The 24,335-nt window shown below is 47.8% G+C and overlaps 1 protein-coding gene across 2 annotated transcripts in view; it reads left to right on the top strand.

The window, feature by feature from the left end:
• Positions 1-6,552: 6,552 nt before the first annotated feature.
• ATP8B1 (ATPase phospholipid transporting 8B1) overlaps positions 6,553-24,335 on the top strand; it is a 39,506-nt gene continuing 21,723 nt past the window's right edge. Inside the window, exons 1-4 of one of the 2 annotated variants that reach the window (XM_074857321.1) lie at positions 6,553-6,742; positions 9,385-9,520; positions 19,687-19,879; positions 23,408-23,505. In XM_074857321.1, coding sequence (XP_074713422.1) covers positions 19,699-19,879; positions 23,408-23,505 — 279 coding nt within the window. In that variant the 5' untranslated portion in view covers positions 6,553-6,742; positions 9,385-9,520; positions 19,687-19,698. Of the gene's footprint in view, positions 6,743-7,851; positions 7,916-9,384; positions 9,521-19,686; positions 19,880-23,407; positions 23,506-24,335 lie in introns of those variants that run through there. The other variant, XM_074857322.1, reaches the window with a different exon arrangement.

The raw sequence follows: 24,335 nt of genomic DNA, 5'->3' as shown, positions 1-24,335 counted from the left end.
GACAGCCACAGGGCTCGGGGACCTCGTCCTTCCCAGAATGCTTCAAGAAAGAGTCCTACCAGCTGGGGGCAAGACATCTGTCTCCAAAGATGAAGTCTGGTGCAGAAATAATTGGTCATTTCACAAACTTACAGTTGGTCTTTGTGTAATTAACCTGGTCAAACTAAACTGCAAACATGCCGGGATGACATAACTTCATTACGTGTTTAATCCCCTGGTGGTAACGTCATTCTCAGCGCCCCAAAAGAGCTCTTCTAGTTGAATGGCAGGTTTCAAAAGTGGAGTTATATCCAAAACAGGAATAGAAGGAAAAGCCATATCATTCCTTGTTTTCTGCATATTAGGAAATGATTCAAAGAAGATCACGAATAAGTATGTGTAACAGAACTGCTTCAATATATAATCACCGATACATCTAACCCTTGCTACACAGCAACAACTATTAGTGTTAGGTTCAAATCAAGTGCCCGTCAGTATTTTTGAACAATTAGTTATCAGCAAGAGTGAACTCTGCCTTGACACCGTACTCAGTCATTCAAATCAAGATCTGCTCATTGCTTTAAAAAAACCAATCTTAAAATTGACAACCATGGGTTGCTATTGTAATACTGTATGCTTATTTTATACAGCTCATTTTGAAAAGGACTGTATTGATGATCAAAATAAAAGATAGCATTTGGTTTTGAGAGACTAGACCAATATCGAGAAACTTTTGGGTGAGATTTCAAGTTTAGACAGAAGCTGTTACTATGATTTGAAGAAAAAGAAATTCAGTGTTTGTATCTTTTTTTTTTCCCTTTCCCTACGCAAAATGTGGCTACAATTCCCACTTCTCAAGAAAGAAATAATGTCTGAAGTTCTAAAACATTTTGGTGATGAGGAATACAATGAAACCGAACAAACTTGGGTCATGCAGCTTTATATTGACCTTGGGGGTTGTACAGAAATCTGTAGGAGATTGATGGGAAAGGGGATAGCCTGCCTGGCAGTTTCAAAACACTGCCGTAGCTGTGCTGGGTTTCAGTTTCCTTATGTCTAAGTGATGTTTATTAAAAACAAACTTGCTTTCCATCCACCAGGAATTAACAGATGCCAGGGCTAACTTCTTCACACGACAGCAGCTCCTTCTGCAAGGCTTTGTGCAGCAGGACGAAGGGCCACGGGCCGGTTGCGGAGGGTTACATCCTTTTGCAGGAAGCCCCCTTGTCCCCTGTGCTCCCTCTCCTGAGAACGCCAGCGGGGAGCGGAGCGGGAGGCTGATGAGGAAGCGGGGTACGGGGGGCCGGGAGCACGCCACGCGCTTGAGGACACGGGGATGGGGCTTGTGCTTCCGCTGGGCCGGCAGCAAAGAGAGGTTGAGCAAGAACATTGCTGCTCCAGTCCTCTTGCCTACCCAGAAAATCCCAGAGCTGACATGCTGCGACAAAACGCTGCCAGAATGGGACAAACAAGAGTAGAGGCAGGGAAAGAGAGAAGGAGCAACAGCGCAGAAATGAGTGTATTTTTGGTTAGAGCATGTTGCTATTTTGGGGCAAAGGGGCCTGAGTGAAAGCTGAGACTGAGCAGTAAGGCAGAGGAATTATCTAGGAGAAAAATCCAGAAACTGAACTGGAGATACTTGCTGGGACCGGCCCAGATCAGGGTCTGTGAGCAGCAGCAGGGGAAGTCCCTTCATCATGCCCATCCGTGATTTACACAACGGCTGCTGCTCTTCCCTCAAGCATGGACCAGTACTTTGTTATGTGTGAAAAGTAATATTTGGACAGGGCCATTAATCACTGCTATAGCAATTAATCACTGTTAAGGGGCCTTTTTATCTCTAAAAATCTTCTTTTTGAAAGGGTGTCATGCAAACCTATACAGCTACCTCATGAAAACTGATGTAGAACATTCAGTTCTGGATGTGAATCAACTTCCTGGACAGAAATGGAATTGTCAAAGGCACAAGTAAACCTCTGCTGCTTTGTTAGGCCAAAATGTTACTGATTTTTAATTAACTTTGTTTTCATTCCTGTGTGAGGAATTTGAAGCAGGTAGTAAAAGAGAAAGGTGCTGAAAGACACAATGGAATGCAGCATCACATTTTAGGTCGAGGAAAACTAAGTCTATTTGAACAAGACTTTTGCTGGCACAGGAAAACTGAGTATTGTTGCTACTGAAAAATAAACCAAGCATACCTGTCAGTCCAAAACAAAGATCACTTTTATTATAGAGCAGCATCCACAAGCGGGCAGATTCTATTTCTGCAGCAGCTCCTCATAAATGAATAGCTAAACAGTGTTAACCTCAGCCAGGTTCTCCCATATATATACTGATCAAACACACTTTCACTAGCTAAGCGTGCAGCAAGGGATCAAAAGATAGATGGTTTGATGGTGTATTGATTAAAAACTGCAAGATACCAAGCTTCCCCCCCCCCGTTTATATACCTGTACAATAATAAGACTAGTGTTATGCCAAACTAAGAACATATGTTAAGGTAGAAACTACATTTGTCATTTCAGGAACAGAAGGAATTCTACTGTAGTCTTCCTCACTCATTCTCGTCATATGACTTGAGTAACAAAGGTGCGACAGATCAGATGCTGGTATCACTACAGCCACATGGAAACTATTTCCTGGACACCGTCACCTGAACCCTGCCCTGTTTAAACATGGACAATGTCCTCTTCGGGAGGGGGTCTGCATAAGGGGGAGCAAACCAGATGCCTGCCAGGGAATTATGTTTCCTCCTTAGCAGTTGAAAGACAAGGGGATTTTGCATTACTAAAATATTCTGGTGTATGAAGAAGCTTTTCATTCCACTTAGGTTTGATCAATATGGAAAGTTTCAGCCCAAGAGGGAGGTGGATGCTGGTTTTAAAATGGATGACAGTATTGGAAATTCCTGCAAACACCAGTCACCACTTTGACCTTCTTTACCTTCTGTGGGTGAGAAGTGGAGTTGGGAAACAGCAGCTGGTTCCTGAGGAGAAATTAACCCAAACCATGCAAACTGACAATGTAGCCAAGACCCCAAATCCACACTTGGTGTGCATTTAAATCAGTATTGCTGCTCAAATGTCACTTCTTCCCCATTTTGAGCACCTTCCGCACCTGTTTTCCTCCACCACCATACCACTCTCTGTTCCATGCAGTGCAAACATTTCAGTTCACAGATAATCTGAACAGCCTGGACGAGGGAACCGGCCCTGGTGAAATTTCACCCAGCAGAAAAACAGAAGTGATTTTTTCAGCCTCATTAATCCCCTTGATGCAGTTCACTGTGACAGCACCAGTTTTGCCGCTGCCAGGCAAGGCGCTGCAGGGAGAGGGTACTGTGTAACCCAGACGTGAGAGCGGAGACAAGGGCTTTGTGCGGCGGCAGCCTCAGCCCGCGTGCACACCCCAAGCTCCCCAGCCATCACATCAGCCGCACAGAACGACAATCTGGTCGCGGCACCTGCGGGTACGACTCGGTTCTCTGCCCAGGAGCTCTCGCAGGGGCTGCAGGTACTGTGGAACACACCAACAGCGGTAACACAAAGCATAAAAGAGATAAAAGAGATACACCCGTAGCAAGAACGGATCCAGACATCACCAGCAGGCATCAGGCTGCCGTAACCATCAGCTTTTACCCTGCCTTTAATGAGATATCACACTGTGGATGCTGGGAGATTAGTCTCAATTTGCATTAGCCTACCCAGCTTCAAAAATGGAGCTGCCAGAATAGGTGTAGCTAAACAAAACCGGGAACAGAAGGCAGTGGAATGATTTTCAGCAAAGTTTGGTCAAATAAAACTTGATAAAAAAAAATAAGGTCAAATAAAAAATAAAGTTTCATTCAAAAGAAAATAAAAGAAGCTGGGCTGGTTTAGAAAGAAAACATGACAGAAGCATATGTTTAACTTACTGAGCAAAAAATGGAAAGTGTTCTTGCAGGAAGAGCATATTAAACACTAGAGAATTCAGCTTATGTTACAGTTCCCATCATCACTTTAAGAGATAGCTAATATTTTCCATTTTTCCTATTTAATCAGATCAGTAAACATATCTGCATTTCACTTGCCATAAACTGCATTATTTGTGAATAAAAGTGCATGCAAAAATTTCCTAAAAAATATTTCTTTAGGAACATTTAGTGACCATTTTGCTCTAAGCTGGGCTATATAATAAACTTTTAAAGTCTTTATAATGGCACTGCAGGGAAGAGATTTCTGGAAAACAATAAAGAGTCTAGGCAATTCTTCCTGCTACACAGACTGGTGCAGGCTACCATCAGCAGCTTCACACACTTCTGTTCCTAATACCACCACTCCTGATACCTGGGCCAAACGTTTATTTCTTGGCTCATATCTGCACTGCTTCAACATTGCCTTTGGGCCCTGTATGCCCAGGACGTTTGTGGGGTGGGGGTTAATTCCTCCTCTTAGGTTATGCACCGCGCAAAAAGGATCACAGGGGGTCGGGGCCGGGGGCACCCCAATGCCCCAGCCAAAGAGACAGAGCCTGTGCTGCAGCCCCTGTGAGGGCTGGGGGTGACACCCACCACAGCTGTGACACCCACGACTGCACAGTCGGACGGGGGCTGCCAGACATGTGAAGGCGGCAGGGAAGAGCCTCTGGGACGGTGCGAGCCGGGGTGGGCGGGTGGAGAAGCAAGGGATCCGGCTGGTCTGGAGAAGAACTGCCCGATCAGCCCAGTCTGGCCTGAATTCTCATTAAACTCCATGTCTAAATACTTTCCTGGGTGAGGGACTCTATTCTGCGTGCACCAAGTGTACGTGGAGGGGGAAGCGCCAGCAGGATGAGGCCGTTGGTGCTGTTTGCTCCCGCCTGCAACCAGGACGGCTGCCAGATGAATGCAGACACAGGGTGGGCACGTGTCTCTGTGTGTGTGTGTGTGTGTGTGTGTGTGTCTGTGTGTGTGTGTGTCTGTGTGTGGCAGCAAAACAACAGTGTGAAGGCCTCTGAGACAGGGTGACCCCACCAACAAACCCAGGATACAAACAAACTAGCAAAACCTCTGGATCTCCAGGTTTCAAGTCAGGGGGACTCATAGCCAAGGATAGCAGCTTCCAGGATCATGTGCTAAAGCTTATGAAAACTCACTGAATTAAAACTTACAGCTGGAGCTTGTCGCGTTCAGTTGATGAGTTCCCAGTAGGCTCCCCAGATGTTTACAGGTATTTTGCTGCAGCCTGAAAGAAGAAAAATACAGTGACGAGGACTGCAAATAGATACAGCATAGAGCAGGACTGCACTACTGTAACCCAGAACATAACCACTTTATTTGTTAATTAATAAACAAAACTATCTGTCTCAAGTGTTAACAATATCATGATTGATCATCCTCCAGCTCTCCAACCCTTCCTTAAAAGGACTTGGGAACCAGGAGTCTGTTTTGACCTTTTACAAAGGCCAAAAGGTTTAAATTCGGTACCTCTTACCAAGTTTTCTCTGTAACGCTGTACAGTTCTGCTAATCAAGACGGGACAAAGCAATGCTGTCACTTAAAGTAACAGCGGGAGGCAGAGCCCACCTGTGGCAGGAGCTGTGCAGCCTCCATGTCGGCATCCGTTCCCCCGTGCCGCAGCCTGGGCGGGGAGCGGGGACCTCCCGAGCGTCCCGGAGGGCCCGGTGCCCGGGGACACAGCGAACGCCATCCTTGTGCCAGACAGACCCCCTGCACGCGGCGGGGTGACGAGCAGACGGCGACAGCCGTTGTCACCCCGGCCCCGTCGGTACGGCGCTGGTTTCGGTCACCGGAGCAGGCCTGAAGCGAGGCCTGCTCGAGGCCTGGGGCCGCGTCCATCCTCTCCCTCCCACACCGCTCCCCAGCCTTCGGGGCGATGTGGCCCCCCAGCACCCAAGAGAATCGCCGCGTCTCCTCCTGGTGACAACAGCCCCCGGCAGCGCGTAATGGCGGGCGGCGGCCGTGCTGTGACACATCGTGAGGACGGGGAGAGCCGAGGTCCCTTTGTCGAGGGCAGCGGCTTCTCCTTGCTCTCTACTACCGCCGACATCTTCCCCTCACGGTTCGGCTTGCAGCCCCTGGGCCGCGGAGCCCACCCGGCTCCTTCCCGCGCCCGCGGGTGTGAGGCGGCGCCCGTCCCGCCTTTCCCGCCTTCCCGCCGCCAGGCCAAAGGGCTCTGCAGGCCCCGGGGCCTCCTCAGGGCCCGGCCGGCGCCTTCCCGCCCCTCACCTGCCGCGGCGGGGCGGCACCGCCGGCGCTGCTCGGCCGGGCGGGGGCGGCGCCGGCGCCGTCCCGCCGTGCGACCAGAGCCGGGGCCCGGGCCCCGGGGCGGGAGGGTCCCACCGCCGCCAGCGCCTCCCCCCCGCCCGTGGGCCGGGGGCGGCCGGGCCGGGCCGGGCCGGGCCCAGGGACAGGACCGGAGCCGGCGCGGTCTCTCCCCTAATCCCGCGCGGCGGGGCCGGCCCGGCGAACCGGGGGAACCCGTTTGTCCGGTCTGACGGCGGTTCCGCGGGGAGGCCGGGGCCGTCGGAGGCATGAGCGGGCCCTGAGCGAGCGAGCGGCGCCGGGACCCGCGCCCACAGGTGCCCCCGCCGGCTGCGCCCGCCCAGGGGCGGCGGCGGCTCCGCGGGCCGGCTGCTGCCGAAACTCGGTCGGTGCGGGGCCGGTCCCCAGCCGCGCCCGCGGGGCAGCCCCGTCTCCTCTCGCCGGTAGCAAAGTCCGGCGGGGCGGGCCGGGGCGCTGGCGGGGCCCCGGAGCGGCTGTGAGGGCTGGGCCGGCGGCCGGCAGGTAGGTAGGAGGTAGCGGAGCGGGGGCCGGGGGGCGCCGGGGCTGGGCCACAGACCGCCGCCGCCGCCACGGGCGAGCTCAGGGCTGGCGCCAGCGCGGGGCTGAAGCGATCTTCGGTCTCAACGTACCGCCCGCTGCGTGCGGAGCCTCCCGCGGCCGGGCGAGAGCTGCAGCGCCTCGATGGCTGCGCCGGGCTCGGGGTGTGAAGGCGGCGATGGCGCTGCCGCAGGGCGCGCTCGCCGGGGCCGGGCCCCCGGGGAGCTCTTTTTTCCGTTGGGCTGGGGAGGTTTAGCAGCGCCATGAATATTTAAACTATTAAATATTCATCCAGAGGCGAGCGGCTTCGTCAGGAGCCCGTGAGGCGGCTGGTGCTGAGGCGGCCGGTCGGTGCGACGGCCCTTCTGCCAGGTGAGGCCTTTGCTTGCACCGGGCACCCACCGGGCTGCCGGGGCCTGCGGCCCGCGCGAGGGGCTCTTCTCACCTCTGTGCCTGACGGGACAGCGCGTTTCGGCAGTGTCGCTCCACACCCTCGCAGTGGTTTGAGTCTCCCTTCCACCCAGAAAGATGCGCGGCCGTTGACTGTCAGATTTACCACAGAGTCTCCCCGGTCTGACACTTTGGGTTGAGGAAAGAATAAGTATTTGCTGGGAGGTAAGGCACGGGGGACAAATGCAGCTTGGCTCTCTGCCTGGGCTCTGGCAGATACCGCCGGTTTACTGACTTGCTTTTGTGGCCTTGGGCTGGTTGCTCTGCTTCTGGCTTTTTTTACCTTTTTTTTCCCCCCCCATATCTATGAAAATAGGTTTCATGGTTGTGGGGTGATTACACGTAAGTCAATGTTTATGCAGCCTTTAGAGCAGTAATAAGTGCCTATATTAAGGAACTGTCATAATTCTGCCACAGAAAGTACAGGAAAAGTTACTTGTGAGGTTGGTCACTCGGGAGATGAAAAGCATTTTTTGACCCCCGGAAAAATCAGTATCTCAGTCATGTTTCCTACTGCTTTGTGTCTATAGCTTAAATAGCATCCCTTCTCTTAGAGTCTGAACGGAACTGTGTTAAGTGGAGCAGCTAATGAAGCATTTCACCGCTGGCTTGAATGTCAGCGTTTGAACGTTTTGAAACCGAAGAAGGCGTACTGTACAGGGAGCTTCTGGCAATAAATAGTTTCTGGTAATGAATAACTGCGGTGCCTTTCATCTGGTGTGTTTGGTGGGGGTCTGGATGTGAATGGCTCAAGAGTGCCCTGGGCCAGTCAGGGGGACTTGCAGCTAACCTGGTTCTTGTACAGTCCCCGCCTCAGTGGCTGCTGCTGGAGTCCTTGGGCTCCCTGCATGAGTGTCCGTACTGGCTCAGATTTGCTCACAGTTTTCTGTTTGTTTCTGGTTTTTTGTCTTCAAAGTCTGGTTCAAGTGTCAAGTGGTATTTGGTCATTTTGTGTTTTTCCTTGTCAGCTTCTGCACTGCTGTTACTGATGTTCACATTGTGTGTGGTTGCTTCTGTATCTGTCTCAGACCTGTATTTGTTAACTTCTAGGTATCATATTTTTGGTAACTTCTGAACTGTTCTCTTCATTTATTCTTCCCTTGTGAGACAGCCTGTGAATGTTCTAGTCTCTTGTTCTGCAGTTTGTGATGGTGAATTCAAAAAGCCACTTGCTTGCTTTGCATTGAAGCCCTCTATTTAAATTAGTTAGAACTTGTTTTCCATGTTTTTTTATTGCTGTGGCTTTTTTTTCATGCCATAGGTAATCGTGTTGGGCCTGAGTGTAAAGTGCTACCTGCACTTAAATATGGGGAGGGGTTTGATTGATTTTAATTATGAGGGGGTTTGATGTTCTTGCTTGGCTGTTTCCTTTATCTGGCCTCTGTTAAATGAGATGCTTTTTGTAGACGTAATTGAATGCAGGGTATTAGCCAGGAGCTTCTGAAACTTAACCCTCGTTCTGTCTGTGACTTACTGTATGGCCTTGGGCAAATCACTTAACCTTGCTGTGTTTCTGTACTTGTCGGGGTGAAGAACGTGGTTCTCATTATATCCCTGGGAGCCTGGTGGTGCGTGAGCTCTCAGCTCTGCTTTGAAGCTGCTGTGCTCTGTGACAGAGCGCTGCTGCCGCACCTTGGCTTTTTGGCAAGCTTACATAATTATTCTGCAATGTGTAGTGGTGTGTTTAGTGCTGTGTCTGTTTTCCTCACATGTTCTTATATGAATTAGAAATATGTTTTTAATTTGACAATAGAGATGGGCAATTTCAGAAAGTCCATGGGTGGTTTTGTTTACGAAGTGGTGTACAGTTAGGCACAGGGAGATGTAAAACAAAAGCAACATCTGAAAGAAAAAAAACAAATAAACGGGGTGGGGGGGGGGGGGAAGAATAAGCAGTGTAGAGAAAACAGGAAACAAATCAAGGAAAGAACCAGGTCAGTTGCCAGAGTGACTTTCTGCCTGAGAAGAGGAAGAGGAGGTAGCATGAAAGGGTTTGGAGAGCTAACCAGAAATCTCTCTGTTTGTTAAGAAAGCTTTGCAAGGCAAGTGAATTTCCCTCTTTGCCTAAAAGAAACGTGCTTTTGTTACTGCATGCGCATAGTCTCATGAGGTGGAAGTCAGTCAAGAAACTGTTTTCTAACGTTGTTTCGTTACAGATGGAGCCTGATTTAAAGTCCGATCCAGGGGGTTCTTCCTGAGTGGCCGTGGTCTCTGCGCACTGCCCCTACCAGCCTTTTAAGCGACGTCTGTGATGCCGTCCCTTGGTTCAGCCACAAACTGCGTGGGATAAAGGTCAGTTTAGGAAAACACCTTTAGTGTCAATTTTAGATGCTGTCAGAAAAGGTGTATTGCTGTGTCATCTCTAACCTTGTTAGCAGGAAGTAACCTTTATTTTTTAGAGTTAAAAATACCTGCTGGTTTTGATGGGGAAGGGTAATACCTAGGAAGATAACTCTATTTAAAGTTCAAAAAATCTTCCACGCCAAACAATGTGGGTTATGTGTGCACAAAAATAATTCTTTTTCCTTTATTAAAACAAAAGATACCTGTTTTAAAACATGAACCTTGAGAGGCAACCTGCCTGTAAAAGGCAGATTGAAAACCCTTCAGAGTACGCTCGAGCTTACAGCTTGAACAAAGGTTACCAACTTCACTATCTTTTGCAAAGATAACTTGTCTTGACTTGGACTTTAAATGATGGAAACTCTGCATATCTGTTAATGAAAAATCCAAGTGCAGATAATGGGTAGAATTATTATTTTGTTTCTGGAAGTGGCCCGTCTTCAACCATCCTTGCATAGCCTCAGGCCACTCGGACTGTAGGCTCTGGGTCTCTCTTTGTTGTTATTATTTGCTGTTAAATTGTTGGTGACTAGTTGATCTCTTCCTTGTGTAGCTCTGTTGGCTCATAGTGATCAGTTCACTTAGCTGGAATGTCCTTCGTACTCATTTTCATACACAGCAATCGTAACATTAGAACAGGCAGCTGTACAGGTGAGTACACAGTGGCCACTGGTTTAATTCTGGTGCTTCCTCTATGAGGAAGGCGTGTTGGTTGTTTTTTAAATGAGGAGCTCTTCTCTGGTTGGTGCAATCACGCAGACCTGAGATGGGAACCATTAGGAGGGAAGGTGTTCAGAAGCTGGTGCCCCTGTGTTTCCATTTTCTCTGCTGATGCTGTGCTTTTCTTTTCTCCTTTCTTTTCCCCAAGGTTGGTCTTGGACATCTGTCAACAGTACAAAGCTGTACTCCCTCTTCCCTCACCTGCAGGGTGATTCTGCGGGGGGATTCAGGGTTTTGGTGCCTCAGCTTGTTTAGCTGGGTCTTCTGTACATTCATTAGAGAAACTGTCGCTTCTCTTCAACCAACTTTGTAGATAAATGGAGAAAGTAGGATTTCAGAGCTTGGTGGTACCAAAGTGTGACAATTTTACGCTGGTGTTTGCCTCCTGATGGTGCAGGTAATTAGTGTCACTACAGCATCCAAGGAGGGACCAGAGTCAATTCCTTGTAAAAGAAAGATCTGTGGATATTACAGGGTTGGCTGTGTATGATGCCAGTAAAAAAAATCTCTTGGAGCTGGAAGTAGTCCAGTCTGGTAAGTCCTTGATCCTCACAGTTAAAAAGGCGTAGCTGAACCACCTTTTTGGAAACACCTTTTTTAACGAGTGGTTGCCCTCAGTACATCGTACAAGGCTGGGGGGGCGTTTCTGACAGCAGCGTAAGCTGGAAGAGGCGCCGTGGCTGTCTCCCAGTGCTGTGCCAAGGCAGAGCTTTGTGGCAGACCAGCCTCCTTCCAGTACCTTCCAGCCCAAACCATTCCATGCCAGTACACGCATTTTGCCAAAGCAGTTCCTTTATATAGTGGGAAATGACAGCGCAAGTTTGCGTACGTCTTTATTTCTCCAGCACCCTTATTCTGCACAATTATGGCCCTTCTCTTTTCCCCCTGCAGACACGGGTGAGTTGATAAGCATGATGTTAAAGTTTTGAGCGGGGCGCTGTGGGCGTACGACGCCTTAGTGTGCAGCTGTGTGCACGCGACTCTCCATCAGGTGTCTGCACTGTGCCGTTCCCAGGTTTTTATCCTGGCGCTAGAATTTCAAAATCGGTGGTAAGGGGAGATAAGGAGAAAATCAGTTCTTCATTAGAGTTTGACCATCTTCAGGTCTTCTTCCTCTGGTGGATATTAACACTGCTGTTATTGCTCGTTCTCAGCTAGAGTACAGACCCTGTAAGATGCATTATTTCTGAGGAACAGATACTGCAAGATGTTAACTTCATGATGTTAATGCTTGTGGAAAGTGAAACGAACCCCTGCTATTCAGACTAAATTCTGAGTAGCCTCTGCACAATTTGTGGTCACAAATTGCTTGAAACGACCCTTTTTGAAACGACCTTTATAGATAAAAATTGTGTGTGGGCATATTTGTACACGTGTATGTATATAAAACTTGGGGCTGGGTGAAGGACGGTAATAGATGCTACAACCAGGCTGACTCATTTGGGACCTGCTCTTACAAAACAGGTTCCCCAAGGATTTCTCATGTTGCAGCAACAGCCTGAGTCTCCAAAAGTGCTGCTTGAATCTTTTGTGGTTCTGTCGTGTGGTGAAGAGCTCGGACTCGCCAAGTGTGGCATGTGTTCTGGTGTCCTGGGATGTGTAGGTGCACTACCTCAGCACGAGCGTTTTATCCGTAGCCATATTTTAATCACTGGAATTTGAACCTTTTTTTGGTGGGAGCTCTGAGTCACCTCATGTTAGGCAGTTTCAAGGTGGGAACTTTCTCCAGGGTCACAGTGCGATGAAGAAGGTGTGTAGGGTCAGGAGATTGTTTCCTTACTACCTGCTTTTGATTAGCTTACTCTCTCAAGTGTGGTTTGAGCATACTTACTGCGGAAAGGCAGGCCTGACCCAGGAGGTCTTTACTGTAGGTGGAACTGTTGAGCTGTGGGAGCTCTGACTCAAGCAAACCTCTGCTGATTTCCTCCTTGGCTGTAAGCTGACCCCTTTGCACTGCCTGGTGCGAGCGTTCTGCAGTTCTGGTTTCCTGCAGCAGCCCCGGGAACTGGGGTGTGCCCCTGCGTCAGCTGCCAGGAACCTCCTTGGCCGTGGTGGCTGGGCAGAGTCTGTCCTGGCTGTCCCGAGCACGGGCCCGTGCCTGCCCAATGGTCCCCGGCAGCGCTTAGGGTGATGCCGGAGGGCACACGCTGTACGCGATACGATACGTTCTGAATGACGGGCTGTGGGGTTTGCCTCGTGCAAAGTGGACTTGGTTGGCCTAGAGGAGTCAAGGCTTCCGCTTCGGGATTCAGTTTGCCCCACTGCTGATGCACGGCGCTGTCGGTTCGGGGTGGAGGCTGCCTCGGGGAACAGGAGCACGCAGGCTTCCGACAGCCATCGGAACTCTTGAGGCTGCCTTTCCCCACGGCGTTTCAAGAGCTGGGCTTTACCATGGTCATGGCAAACTGCAAGGATGCATACAAAAGTCAGTCTGTTCCAGAACAAATAGCTAATAGAAATTGTTCCCCTTGAAGATGCAATTTCAGGGGTGTTCAATTATTTTCAAGTGGTCATTCAATGGAGTAAATATAATTGTGACGTATGAAGTAGCTATAGAAATTGATAAGCTTAAAGCATGTAATTTGTGTGGCAATCTAATCGCAGCTTAGTAGTGTTTGGAATGAAGGTTATTTCCTTGGCTCGTTTGTGCTGATTCATGCTATTTGAAGTAACTACTTTTTTTTCTTAAAACATCATAAAGATTACCTAGAAGGTTTGAGCTGTCCAGAAAATGCTTCTATCTGCCTGTCCAAGCACTTGTTACCAGTAAAATTTCATATCTGTTTTGAGTAATGTGTGATCTGTGTCTTATATTTTGGAAGCAAATCTAGTTTTATTATTTGCCTGTTTCCTTGTAGAAGCTCTTGTTACGGGTAGATTAGTTGATTAATACATTTTTAATGAAGGACGATACTGGGATCACTGAAGTGAGAATAGAAACGCAGTATCCCGCCTTCGAAGGACTTTGGTCCTGGCTGCTGCTTTGTGAGGATTAAATAGTGAGAGCAAGAACTGTGGAAGCATCAGCTGAATCTGACGCTTATCGGGCTCGGAGATGGGCACTGTGCAGTGCCCCAAGGTAACGGCTCTTTCGGAGGTGCTGGGGTGCTCCCCTAGGGCTGCCCGCTCAGTTGGTGTTTGTAGCAGTCAGCAGCAGGTTAGGTAGCAGCTCCTTTTTTGGCTGTAGGAATTTCACTTTACAAATAAAACAAATAGTATTTTGCTTTCTCCCTGATATTTACAGAACCCCTGATAATCTGTGTGGTGAGAAGTTGGGCTGCTGGTGTGTTTTACTGCCCCTTTCTCTGTGTTTCATGATATGAAAACATTTTGCATTTAAGCAACTGCATTGGATGTATTGGTGCCATAACTCACAGAAATCATCTTTCTTTTCTTATGCCCTAAAAATAGCAATAGCTAATAATAGCCGTATGAATTGCTGCCACCAGGTGAAAAAAGATAAAATCTTTGTATGTTGACTGTATGAACCATCCACATGCTTTGAATTGTGCTGCTCATTGCCTCTGTTCTGTTTTAAGCTGATTTTTGTTCCATCTGTTTGAAGCCCGCTGCTGTCTCTTTAGATGGAGAATGCCAGCCCTTAGAGAAGATGCACCTCTGTACACCTCCTGCTTTGCTGTGTAAGGCAGAGCTTCCTTCTTCTGAAGCAGTCTCTGTGCCTTGGAGTTCTGCTGAATTTGCTGGTTTGTTAATGGGGTGAAGAGGTGGGGATTACCCCGGTGACGCCTCTCTGTGCCCTTCCTAGCCATTTCAGAGCCTGTTGGCCACAGTCAGGTTTACAAAATGGTCATCTGGGTTAAATACTTTGCTTTATGTCTGTGTTGTCAGAAAGGACGGATAAATTGATCCTGAGGAGGTGGTGGTTTTGTTTTGCTTGCCCAGGACTTGATATTGGTGACCAGATTATTTTCAAAGGGACAAAACTGCAGCCTTGCCCAGGAGCGGATTGTGAGCTGTCGTTTCAATTACCTCAGCTCTCAAGCATCGTTAGAGCCGCCTGTTGATGAAAAGGCATTTGGAATCCTGTCGGGGGTATAAGCCGGGGTATGGACTTGAGTCTCCTAAATACAGGTGTGTCTGCTTTGATCCAGCCATCAGAGTACTCCGTGGGCTCAGATTTCTTTCCTGGTTGTTTGGATTGCAGGCCTGCAAGCAGCTGTTGAGGTGCTCTGTTTACCTAACAGGCTGTCTTTGTTTCATACTCCCCTTTTTAGCTTAAAATCTCAGTTATTGGCAAGATGAGCAACGTGTTACAACTGAAGGTGTCAGAATAATTAATTTTTTAAACACATAGTTAAATGTCAATGAAACGCCTGATGTAGCTTTTTTGTCCTATTTTAACTCCAGAGACCTAAAGTGGTTCAGAAAGGTCTCTCGGAGCTTGCTTTTTGTACTATTTGAGTTTGTTTTATGACTCTTACTTCAAATATTGATGTTGGTACGTTCTAAAACTTAGGAAAGTTCCTCGTGTGTAACACTGCTGGTGGCACAGTGTTTGCTGCCCTTGAAAATGCAGAGCTCGATCCCCAGGCAGCAGGGTCCTTCGGGCTTTAAATGTGTAGCTTGCCTTGCATGTGGTCAGGTAGATCTCGTTTTACGAAATGCTCGTCCTGTCTCTGAGAGGAACTGTGCAGCTCTTCTTGTGTTGGAATTTTGTTTTACTGATTATTGTTCTTTCTCACTGCATATGTTCAAACATTACTAATTATTGGTTGAATTTAAGCTTGATGTGAGAGATGATGCCTTCAGAGAAATTTCTGAAGCCTGTTTATTTGTAGCTTTCTTTATTAGTCCCTTCGACGCAAGATCTGTAAAAGCAGTGTTAATATCTGCTTATATTATTGTGAAACAGCAAAAGCAGGTGGGATCTTGTTTGAAACAGTTTTACCCCCAGCTCCTGCAAACCAAACCCTTTTTTTGCCTTACTTCAAAGACTGTTTTGTAAGTAATCGTTATTTCAGCTCAAGTCTGAACATAAGCAGTGCACACAAATGTAAGAAATTGCCTGTCTTCTGAGAGTAGACCCTTTTAAGAATGGACCATTGCTTTTATTTTATTTCAACGTTGTTCATAAATAGTTTTTCTCCTGCATGGCATAACCTTTTTAGCTTTTTTTTTTTTTTGAGTTGTGGTGCCTTTTTTTTCCTCTGAATAGTGACTGCTGCAAAAATCAGTTGTGGCTGCCTGTCCTCCTGCCATGTTCAATTCACCTTTGGTTTCCGTTGTGTCCATCCAACATCCAGGTGCTGGTGGATGTGCGCTCTCCTCTCTTTCCTCTGCTGGCTCAGTATTAGTTGGCCTCTCTGCTGCTCCGTGCTGTTGTTGCTCCCATCTCCTCTTTCACCTCGTGATCGCTCTCTACCTTCCTCTGAACTTCTGACATCTCTTTGACGTCCCAGCTTGCCCTTTTCATGCAGACTAGGTGTCAAGAAACTTAACTCTAAACCAATTTGTCACCCTGTCACTGGAGGACTCCTTCATCCTCTGTCCTACAACACCTCTCTGCTCTCTCCCAACTGCTGGTGCCTTTCTGTGGTCTCCTCGCCAGCCCCGGGTGCCTTTCTGCAGTGCTCCCGGACAGTCAGACCGTCGTCCCCTCGGCCGCCGTTGGTCCCCGAGGGCCGGGTACGTACAGAGCAGGCAGCAACACTCCCCAGCAGCCTCCGTGGCCACCGGGGCTGTTATCCAGGAGGTCTTCAGCTGCAGAGACGGTGCCCTCTGCGTTTTGTGGTGTCGGGGTTAGTAAATGCTGCCTGAAATCCCTGACATGTGTGATTTTGTTGCCTTTTTCTGCAGAAGTTACGGTGGTGCTGCCTGCAGCACAGAGCAGCTCAGCGGACAGGGTTGTGCTGCCTGCAGGGTAACAGTTAATGAATCTCCTCTGTTAGCAGGGTTTTCCAGTTGGCAGTTCAGCTCTTTGAGGAGGAAAACTGAATACAATTAATTTGAACTTCCCCCCACCAAACTGTTGCCCTTGCATTCCCAGCTAGCATCACAGGCTGCCTCTGTTTGTATTTTAGGTATTTCCATTCAGCTGTGCATCTGTAATAGAGAACAAATTCAGTGTTTTTCTGACATCTCGTCTAATGCTTTGCATGATTAATTAGTTCATGAATCATTAATCAGTTAATGAGTAAAGATTAATAGACTAAGCTGAATCTCTGTGTGCCAGGGGCATGAGCTTATTTTGTTTGTCTTAGAGCAATTCAAAGATCCTCTGGTATTTTTTGTTTTAAGGACGGTGCAGGTAAGGATCTTCAGCTCTTCCCCTCCAGTGGTCCCCATGTAAGGTATTAGCAGGGCAGAATCCTTGACTGCTGCAGGGCTTATGCAGTCATGTATATTTTATATACTTCTAAGAGGAACTGAGCATTATGTCCTGCTCTAAAAGGATTTTGTTTAACATTCAAACAATTTGGGGTTGAAAACATAATGGATTTCTTCTGCCTGAACAGACATTCAGTGTAAAGAAAATCTAAATGTCTGTACACCCCAAAGTAGACATGTGGGTGAAGCCTGACCTGGGCTTGCTTGCAAAGCAAAGGCTTTGATGGCCAAGGGCAGGATTGTCCACACCCCTCTTCAGACGGAAAAAGATGGGGAAAAGTCAATGTTTGTGTTGGCTGTAAGTATTGCTCAGCGAGTTGGAGTTTGTAGGATAGTTAAGAGGCCAGACTAATACCTGCTTCAGCAGCGCCTGCCCGCCTCGCCGAGGGAATGACGCCCCGGGGTAACCTGGGCCCACGAGCCCCGGCGTGGGCCAGGCACCGCGCTCGCAAGGGCTGTGCAGCCAGTTGCTCGCTGGCCACCGCGCCAGGGGCTGCGGCCGCTGCGTGCCCGCCGCTCCTCTCACCTTTGGGCAAGTTGTCCTGGCCACGTGTATCAAGTTGTTAGTGAGCAGGGTGCTCTGGAGATAAATCTTTCGTTCAGGCTTCTGGTTAATACTTTTCTTCTTTTCTATATCGTGAAATACGAGATTTTATGGGGATGGTGTGGTAGGCGAGAAAGAGCAAAACGGGTAGAAAGACGAGAAATAAACCAAAGTATCACAGTGAAGTATCGAGGTGCCTGAGTCTGAGCTTGAATCTCCTGCATCTTGAGGCAAATTCCCTAACTCCAAGGCTATTTGGGAAGACAAATGGCCTTTCCACAAAAGTTTCAGGTTCCATAACCGTGTAAGCGACTCACTGTCATACTCCTGGCTAATCACATCAGTAAGCAGCCTCTAACAGCTTCAGTGGGCCTCGTGAGAAGTGGTGGTAATTCATATTAAATCAAACTGTGCGTTCATATGATACCTGGTGGTTTGGGTTTATTTTGTAAACTGGCAGTCTTGAAACGTTAGCCTGTGTGCTGGGCAAGCACTGCAGGGCTGCAGCCCCTGAGTGCCGGGTGCTTTGAGCTCCCAGCTGACAGTCGTGTCATTTGAGTCGCATATTAAGTGCTCATGTAATATTTAGCTCTCTCTTATAAGAGATATGAAGGACGGGAGACAATTCAGCGTTGCAAAAATAGAAACTAGCGTGGATGTCGACAGGGTTTGGTGTCAGCGCCGGTGATGCTGGTTTCGTTAGCAGCAGCCTGCGGGGTGGAGGGTGGCGCTGGCCTTCCCTCACAACACCAGGCTCTTTTTGCAAGGTAGGTCAACAGACGGGTCCGTGGTAGCTGGCTGCTGTGCACGTCGTGTCACTGGGCTTCGGTGACCCTTTAACTGGGTTTTATTTGGAAGTTGCCAGGGAGCAGCAAGAGCAGCATTGCTCCCTGTGGGAAAGCAAGAGGACAGGGCCCCGGGGCTCACGAGGCAAGCAGCACACACCCTGAGGTGGTGGCCAGGTCCAAGGCCATAAGGCAGTGCCTTGAGGCAGGTCCAGGGTCAAGCCGGGCAGTTGGTGTGTAGTTCAGGGTTAGGATCAGGCCCAGGGAGGGCCAGAGAGGTCCACAGTGTCAAAGCAGAGCTGAAGGGGACACAGGCATGGCCGCAGCTCGGCTGGAGACCGGCCCTCCTCTGATGCGGCTCAGGCAGGGCCCGCGGGCTGAGCTGAAATGTGGCTACTGGTCCATGGGTGTGGGAGGGCCGGGGCGAGGCTGCTCAGGGCCCAGGAGGCTTATTGGTGCCCTGGCAGAAACGGCTGAGGTGATGGAGCCCCCTCCTCTCCTCACAGGATTTAATTTTCTTACAGTTGTTAAAGTGCCTAGCACAGACGGGACAGAACCTGTTTGGAGGTGTTGATCTGCAGAAACAAAGTGCAATTTAAGCTTTGGTACAACAGATTTGGGTATTGAGTGGTTAGAAATGAAGAGGACGTGCTCATCAGAATGGCCTGCACCTTGTGCCAGAGCAGTTATTAAAATGCCAGGACACCCAGCAAGGCGACTAACTGGCCACGTGTAGATGAAGACCTCCTGAGAATCACACAGGTGGTTATTTGTAGGTGTTGGTTGGAGAGGAGTTACACACGAGTAGATGGTTTCTGGATTTTGGTTACAAGCAGGTAGTTGGGTGCTGTCTGTTGCAGCAGTTAGCTTAAGGTGCAGAAACTGTCTCGGTGATCTAAAGATGCTGGAGGAGGCTGGGATCCTGTCTGAGATCACAGCCAACTGCAGCAGCCCAAGTCACAACAGCGTTGGGAGTTTGTCAAGAGCTAGAATTTAAATAAACTTTGAGAAGTGGAGATCCCAATTTGGGAGATAATGTGCTCATGCTCGAGGGCTGGGGAGCACGTGCACTTTCTGAAGAGCTTCAGGCAGAGGCAGGTGCACACACGCATCACAGCTTCAACTGACTGATCTTGGGTGCTGAGCCACAAATTAGTGTTTGGACACCAAGATGTGGGATCTCGCAATGCGAAATGCTGACGTTCAGCCTGTGGGGAGGGGAGAGGAAGCACGGATTGGGTTGGGTGAGGCTGGACAGAGCGGGATGGAGCAGCGGCTGCATGACCTGAACCCTCGGTGGTGCGACTTGTGCTGGCCCGGCGCTCAGTGCCCGGCCCCGCCGTGGCCAAGCGGGGCCCTGGCTCTGTGGCTCCGCCCGGGACGGTGTCACGGCCGCTGGGACTCAGGTGCTTGTGGGCTCCCTAATTCCTGCGTCCCACACAAGGTGTGCTGCATCACGAGCACAGGGCGTTCCTTAGTCGTGTGAGCACATGTAATTACACATAGAAGAATGGGAATGAAGGGCTCGCTGTGAAAATAACTGCCTCATGACTTGAGTCCGTGCTTGAAAACCGAGCCCGTGCTCCACGCTGTCCCAGGGAAACTGGTTTCAAATGTGGGTTTTGGTGACCAGCATCAATAAAGTAAAGTTATGGAGACGTGGTTTCCAGCACTTGCTACATTAACTCTTTTCCCTAACTTTCATAAAATGCTGGCAGGGCTCTGGCAGCATGACCTCGGAAAGGGATTCAGAGACCACCTTCGATGAGGATTCCCAGCCTAACGATGAGGTGATGCCATACAGTGACGATGAAACGGAGGATGAGCTGGACAGCCGGCAGCCTGTGGTTGAACCAGGACAAAACCAAATCCACAGAGATGCTGAGGAGAGCCAAGAGCCATTGAAAAAAGGTATCATTATGAGAGAAACTTGAGTTGGGTAGCAAATGATCCTTAATACAGAGGCTGAGCCATGCATGGATCAGTTTGATTTTTGTGCTTATTCGTTAGGTAGGATTTGGAATGGCTTATCTGAATCTGTGGAGCAGTAATTGATGGTAACTCGGATTAACAAATGGCAAAACGAAAATCAGCTTCATTCCAGTCTGCAACCAGAGTTCTGTGCCGCTGCTTGCTGTGTAGAACTAATGATCTGCATGGTGACCTTGTCTTCATTAAGGCGGGCCCTAGATGTCCACAGCCTGTGGTCTGAGCACTGCTCGAACAGGACTGCAGAGACTTGTCTTCCCCATCATCTGGAAACTTGAACCAGCATTAGCCACTTCGCTGTGTTTAGTCAGTTGGTTTGCATATATTTCTGCTTTCTCAGTCTTGCACGGATGAGATTTCAGCCTCAATGCTAATTTTGTAGCCTGATGATTTCCTTTTATTTGCGGTAGTTCCGGAATCACAGAAAGGTAAGGTGGGTAGGAGGGCAAAGCAGCCCCTCAAGTGCCGTCTGTGTGCTGCCACCCACATAGGAACATAAATGGGAGGAACCTCCCTGGCAAGTTGTAGACACACCGCTTCTAACCTCTGTCCAAGGAAAGTCTGTAACTCCCCTAAATACCTTTTTTTTCAGTGTTGCAATGCGAGTACTTTTTATTTAACCATCACCTGTTCAATATATATAGGTTTCTTCCTGTTTGTGTGGCAATAGGGAACAGTTGATCACCTCATTTTATAACCACCTATTATATGTTTTCGTTTTATAACCACCTATTACATGTTTAGTTTTGGCTTTTTTTACAATGACTGAGGTAACACAGAATAAACAGTTTTCTTAGCCTCTCATCATCCATCATATTTTCCTGAGTTCTCATGACTGTTGCTCTCTCCCCCCACTCTCCCCTCTTACGTTGTCCAGATGTTTTGTTTCATAGACACAGTACACCAGCAACCACAGGTTTACTTTGTGGCCTAGTATAAGCACAAGAAAAGGAAAAAAAGAGAGAAACAAAACTAAATGTGGACATCCTACACTTCTTTTCTGAAGTGTACCCTGCCTTTTCCTTTATCTGGGTGAATTGGAGAGAATGTGAAAGCAGGGAGATGAGTTTTGATTCTGCCCTCCCGGGGGCTCGTAGCTCTCACTAGTTCAGTGTAACCACAAATCTCTGCTGTCTGTACAATTAACGTTACCCAAATTATTATCCAAAATACAGACTAGAGCTATGGATATGGCAGGGTTCCTTTGGACTCCGAGCTAGGGCAAAAGCTTTAAGGAGGTAAGAGATGTTACCATGTGTGGCTGGCAGGCCACTACTTTAATCATAGGCCTCATAAGCAGTTGATGAACTTTGTCAGATTTTTTGGTTTCTTCCCTCTTTAGACCCTTTGGATTTGTTTGTTTGTTTAAATCCTCTTTGTCTGCTTTTTCTGGTTAATAGATAGTTTTCTGGCATAAGTTGCAGAGCTTACAGGATCTGCTGACTGGTTCAGTAGCTAATTATATTCAGGTAATGCTGCAAAAACGTCAGCCTTTTTGCTTCTTATTTTTTCCCCTCAAAAAAGACGGTTTTCTTGTTATGTTCCTTTAAAGGTGGTGAATTACTGATGTAGCGTCCCAAGCATTAGGTGTTAGTATCACTTCTAAGCAGTTTAAAGTGATTTTGGGTAGTTTCCTACCTGCAGGTTTTAAGACCTAATTTGCCCATTTTCCATCTGGGGTGCTGAAGTTGTCTCAACACTGCAATGTTTTTGTAAATGTGGTGAAGAAATGTTCTTGTAGACACGTTTACAATTTTCTTCAGTCCTGTCATTAATAACTTTCTCAATTCATGCCCTTCAGTAATGCTTGTCACCTTTTAAACCAAAACCCAGTCCTCCAGTAATTGTTTTGTAAATTTTATGTAAGGCAGCTAAAACCCTGTGACTCGCAGCACTTCTGTGTAAGCCCTGGCGAGGATGCACAGTGTATCTTCACCATCTGCTGTATGTTTTCATTTATGCAGTCTTAAATATAAGTGTTACGGCAAGATAAATATTTCTCTGCTATCTTCTCAGCTTGCAACCAGTGGAAATGAAAGTTACGTGGTCACAGGAAAGATCCCAGATACATCAGATGAGAACTTGCTTTATGTGTTGGAGGGGAAAAAAAGGGCTTTGTGTCTGGATTTGAGTGTTTCAGCCTGAGTCGGCTTTAGCAGAGGGGACTTTGGCCCTTGCAGCAGCCTCCCCACGGGTCCCCACCCCACGGGTCCCCGCCCCACGCCTCTGCCTGCGGGAGTTTCACCGTCCCTGCTCTGCAGCGCTGGGTCACCAGAATCCGGGGAGACCAAAGAGAGCACCCATTAAGGACAATTACCCTGGCTTGGAGAAAAGGGGGAGATGCTTGGCTGATGAGTCAGGAAAGCTGAATTTCAAAACAGTGTCTGCCTCATCCTTCCCGGGCGGGCAGAGCTGACTCACAGGGGCGCTTCTGAGCGGTGCAGCGGGACGTGCTTTGATGTGGGTGTGGGTGGCAGGATGAAAAGGGCTATGGGTGATGCAGGCTGGAGGGCAGGAAAGGCGTCTGGAGGATCCTGGAGGGAAAGAGGGGGCACGGACAATAACCTGACAGCAGGAGGCATTCTGGCAGTAAGTAGTGGTCAGCCAAAAGCTATGGATGTCCTGGATGAACCCCATTTAAAGATGCGCTTTGTAGGACTTAGATTAACGACCGGGACCCTAAGGTGGAGGGGGATGGTTTGTTAGCAGGTCCTCTAGAAACCTTTTCCTTAGGGAGGCTGTATGTCAAGTCAGGTTTTAAATGCTAAATACTGAAGGTGACAGGAGGCAAGATTGCTGAGCTGCTTTGTAAGCTGTTTTATCAGTTTATAGTCCAAAACTGCAGAAATTTGTTGCAGACATCTCTTGTTTAGTTTCGTTAAATTTTACTCCAAAATGCAATTTATATTCCTGAGTTTTCAAGCAGTCAAACAAAACTGATGGCTGAAGAAATAAAATGAGCACTTCAGATTTTTACTTTTTTTTTATGGTTGTAAATGAAAACCATTCCACAGTATGGTTGTATGAAATAATTGTTTTCAGAAGTTGAGTGGACCATTTCTAGAGAGACTGAGAAACCCTGTTTTGGGTGCTTAGTGCTTCACAGGTGTAATAAAAGCAAACCAAAAGAGAGGAAAGAAGGGAATTCAGCATGATTAAATGTTACTCTGAGAGACTTTCAGTTTCTCATAGGACTTCCAAATTATTAATCACTACTTCTTCCTACCTCAGATTATATTTTAATTGTTAATAAAGACAAATAGCCTGGAAACTTCTTGAAACCTTTTTTTTTTTTTTTTAAGACTATGCATTAAAAAGCAGGTACTGGTCTTGTTTCAATTGAAAGTACCTTTAAAAGATGGCATTTGAGAGAAAACCTGAAACTGGCAGATTTGTTCCCTCATGTTTATAACAATCAGTTATTGACCCATTTTGCCTTGTCTCTTCCAGACTGCAGCTGGCAAGTTAAAGCAAATGATGAATGCTTCTACCAACAGCCCCAGTTTAAGAGAACTGTGTTTCTGTGCTTCAAAAAAAGCAAATATGCAGTAAGTTTTCTTTATCTCAACTATGTGCTAATAGTACTTGGTAGGGTAAATACTTTCTTAATCTCAGTAAGATCTTTCCAACCACTCCTGATTAGTGTAAAACCCACAATTAACACTTCCATAGGATTTCCATCAAAGGTGGAGAAGTATAACTGCTTTTGGGTTTGTGATTGGAAAATCAAGGTATGGAGAGACTTGTTTAAGATGTAGAGATCATTAGAAGCCAGGTGTTGTCAGTCCAAATGCCGATTTTATCTGCTCAACTGCGGCTGTTGCAAACGTCTGCGCAGGTGTTGTCTTTCATATAAGAAGTCTTAGTGTAGTATTAAGCAATATCCTGATTAAGCTAGACCAGGACAGTCTTAAAAATAGACATTTGGAAATGTCTACTTGTTTAAACAGTGTCATTCTGAATCCACCTGATTTTGATACAGGAGACGTTTTTATCTCATTTATCAAGACAAAAGGTTGGGGTTTTTTTTCTTCCCCTGTTGTTAAATTTTTCGCTTTTCAGAGTAGTAAAGGTGTGGTGCTTGTATGTGGTGCTTGTTGCAAGTGACAGAGGTTGCTTGGACTGGGGGGTTACATGTGGACTATCTGGCTTTATCTGTGATGCGTTGGCTCATGTGGTGCCCTTGTACCTGCTGAGGTACCTGCCGAGGTACCTGCCTTGCAGACGTGAGGCGGTTTGGGTTATCTCATGCATGAGGATGAACAGTTCATAGTAGAACTGCTACCCTGGAGCTATTCAAATGGAAATCTTTCTGCTTGGACTAGGCAGGGACTGGCACTCCTGAGAGTTAACCTTTGCTGGATCTGACATTGTCCCT

Source organism: Strix uralensis, chromosome Z, assembly GCF_047716275.1.
Source record: "Strix uralensis isolate ZFMK-TIS-50842 chromosome Z, bStrUra1, whole genome shotgun sequence".
In the NCBI taxonomy this organism is placed as follows: Eukaryota; Metazoa; Chordata; class Aves; order Strigiformes; family Strigidae; genus Strix; species Strix uralensis.
This window is presented reverse-complemented; position numbering and strand designations above follow the sequence as displayed.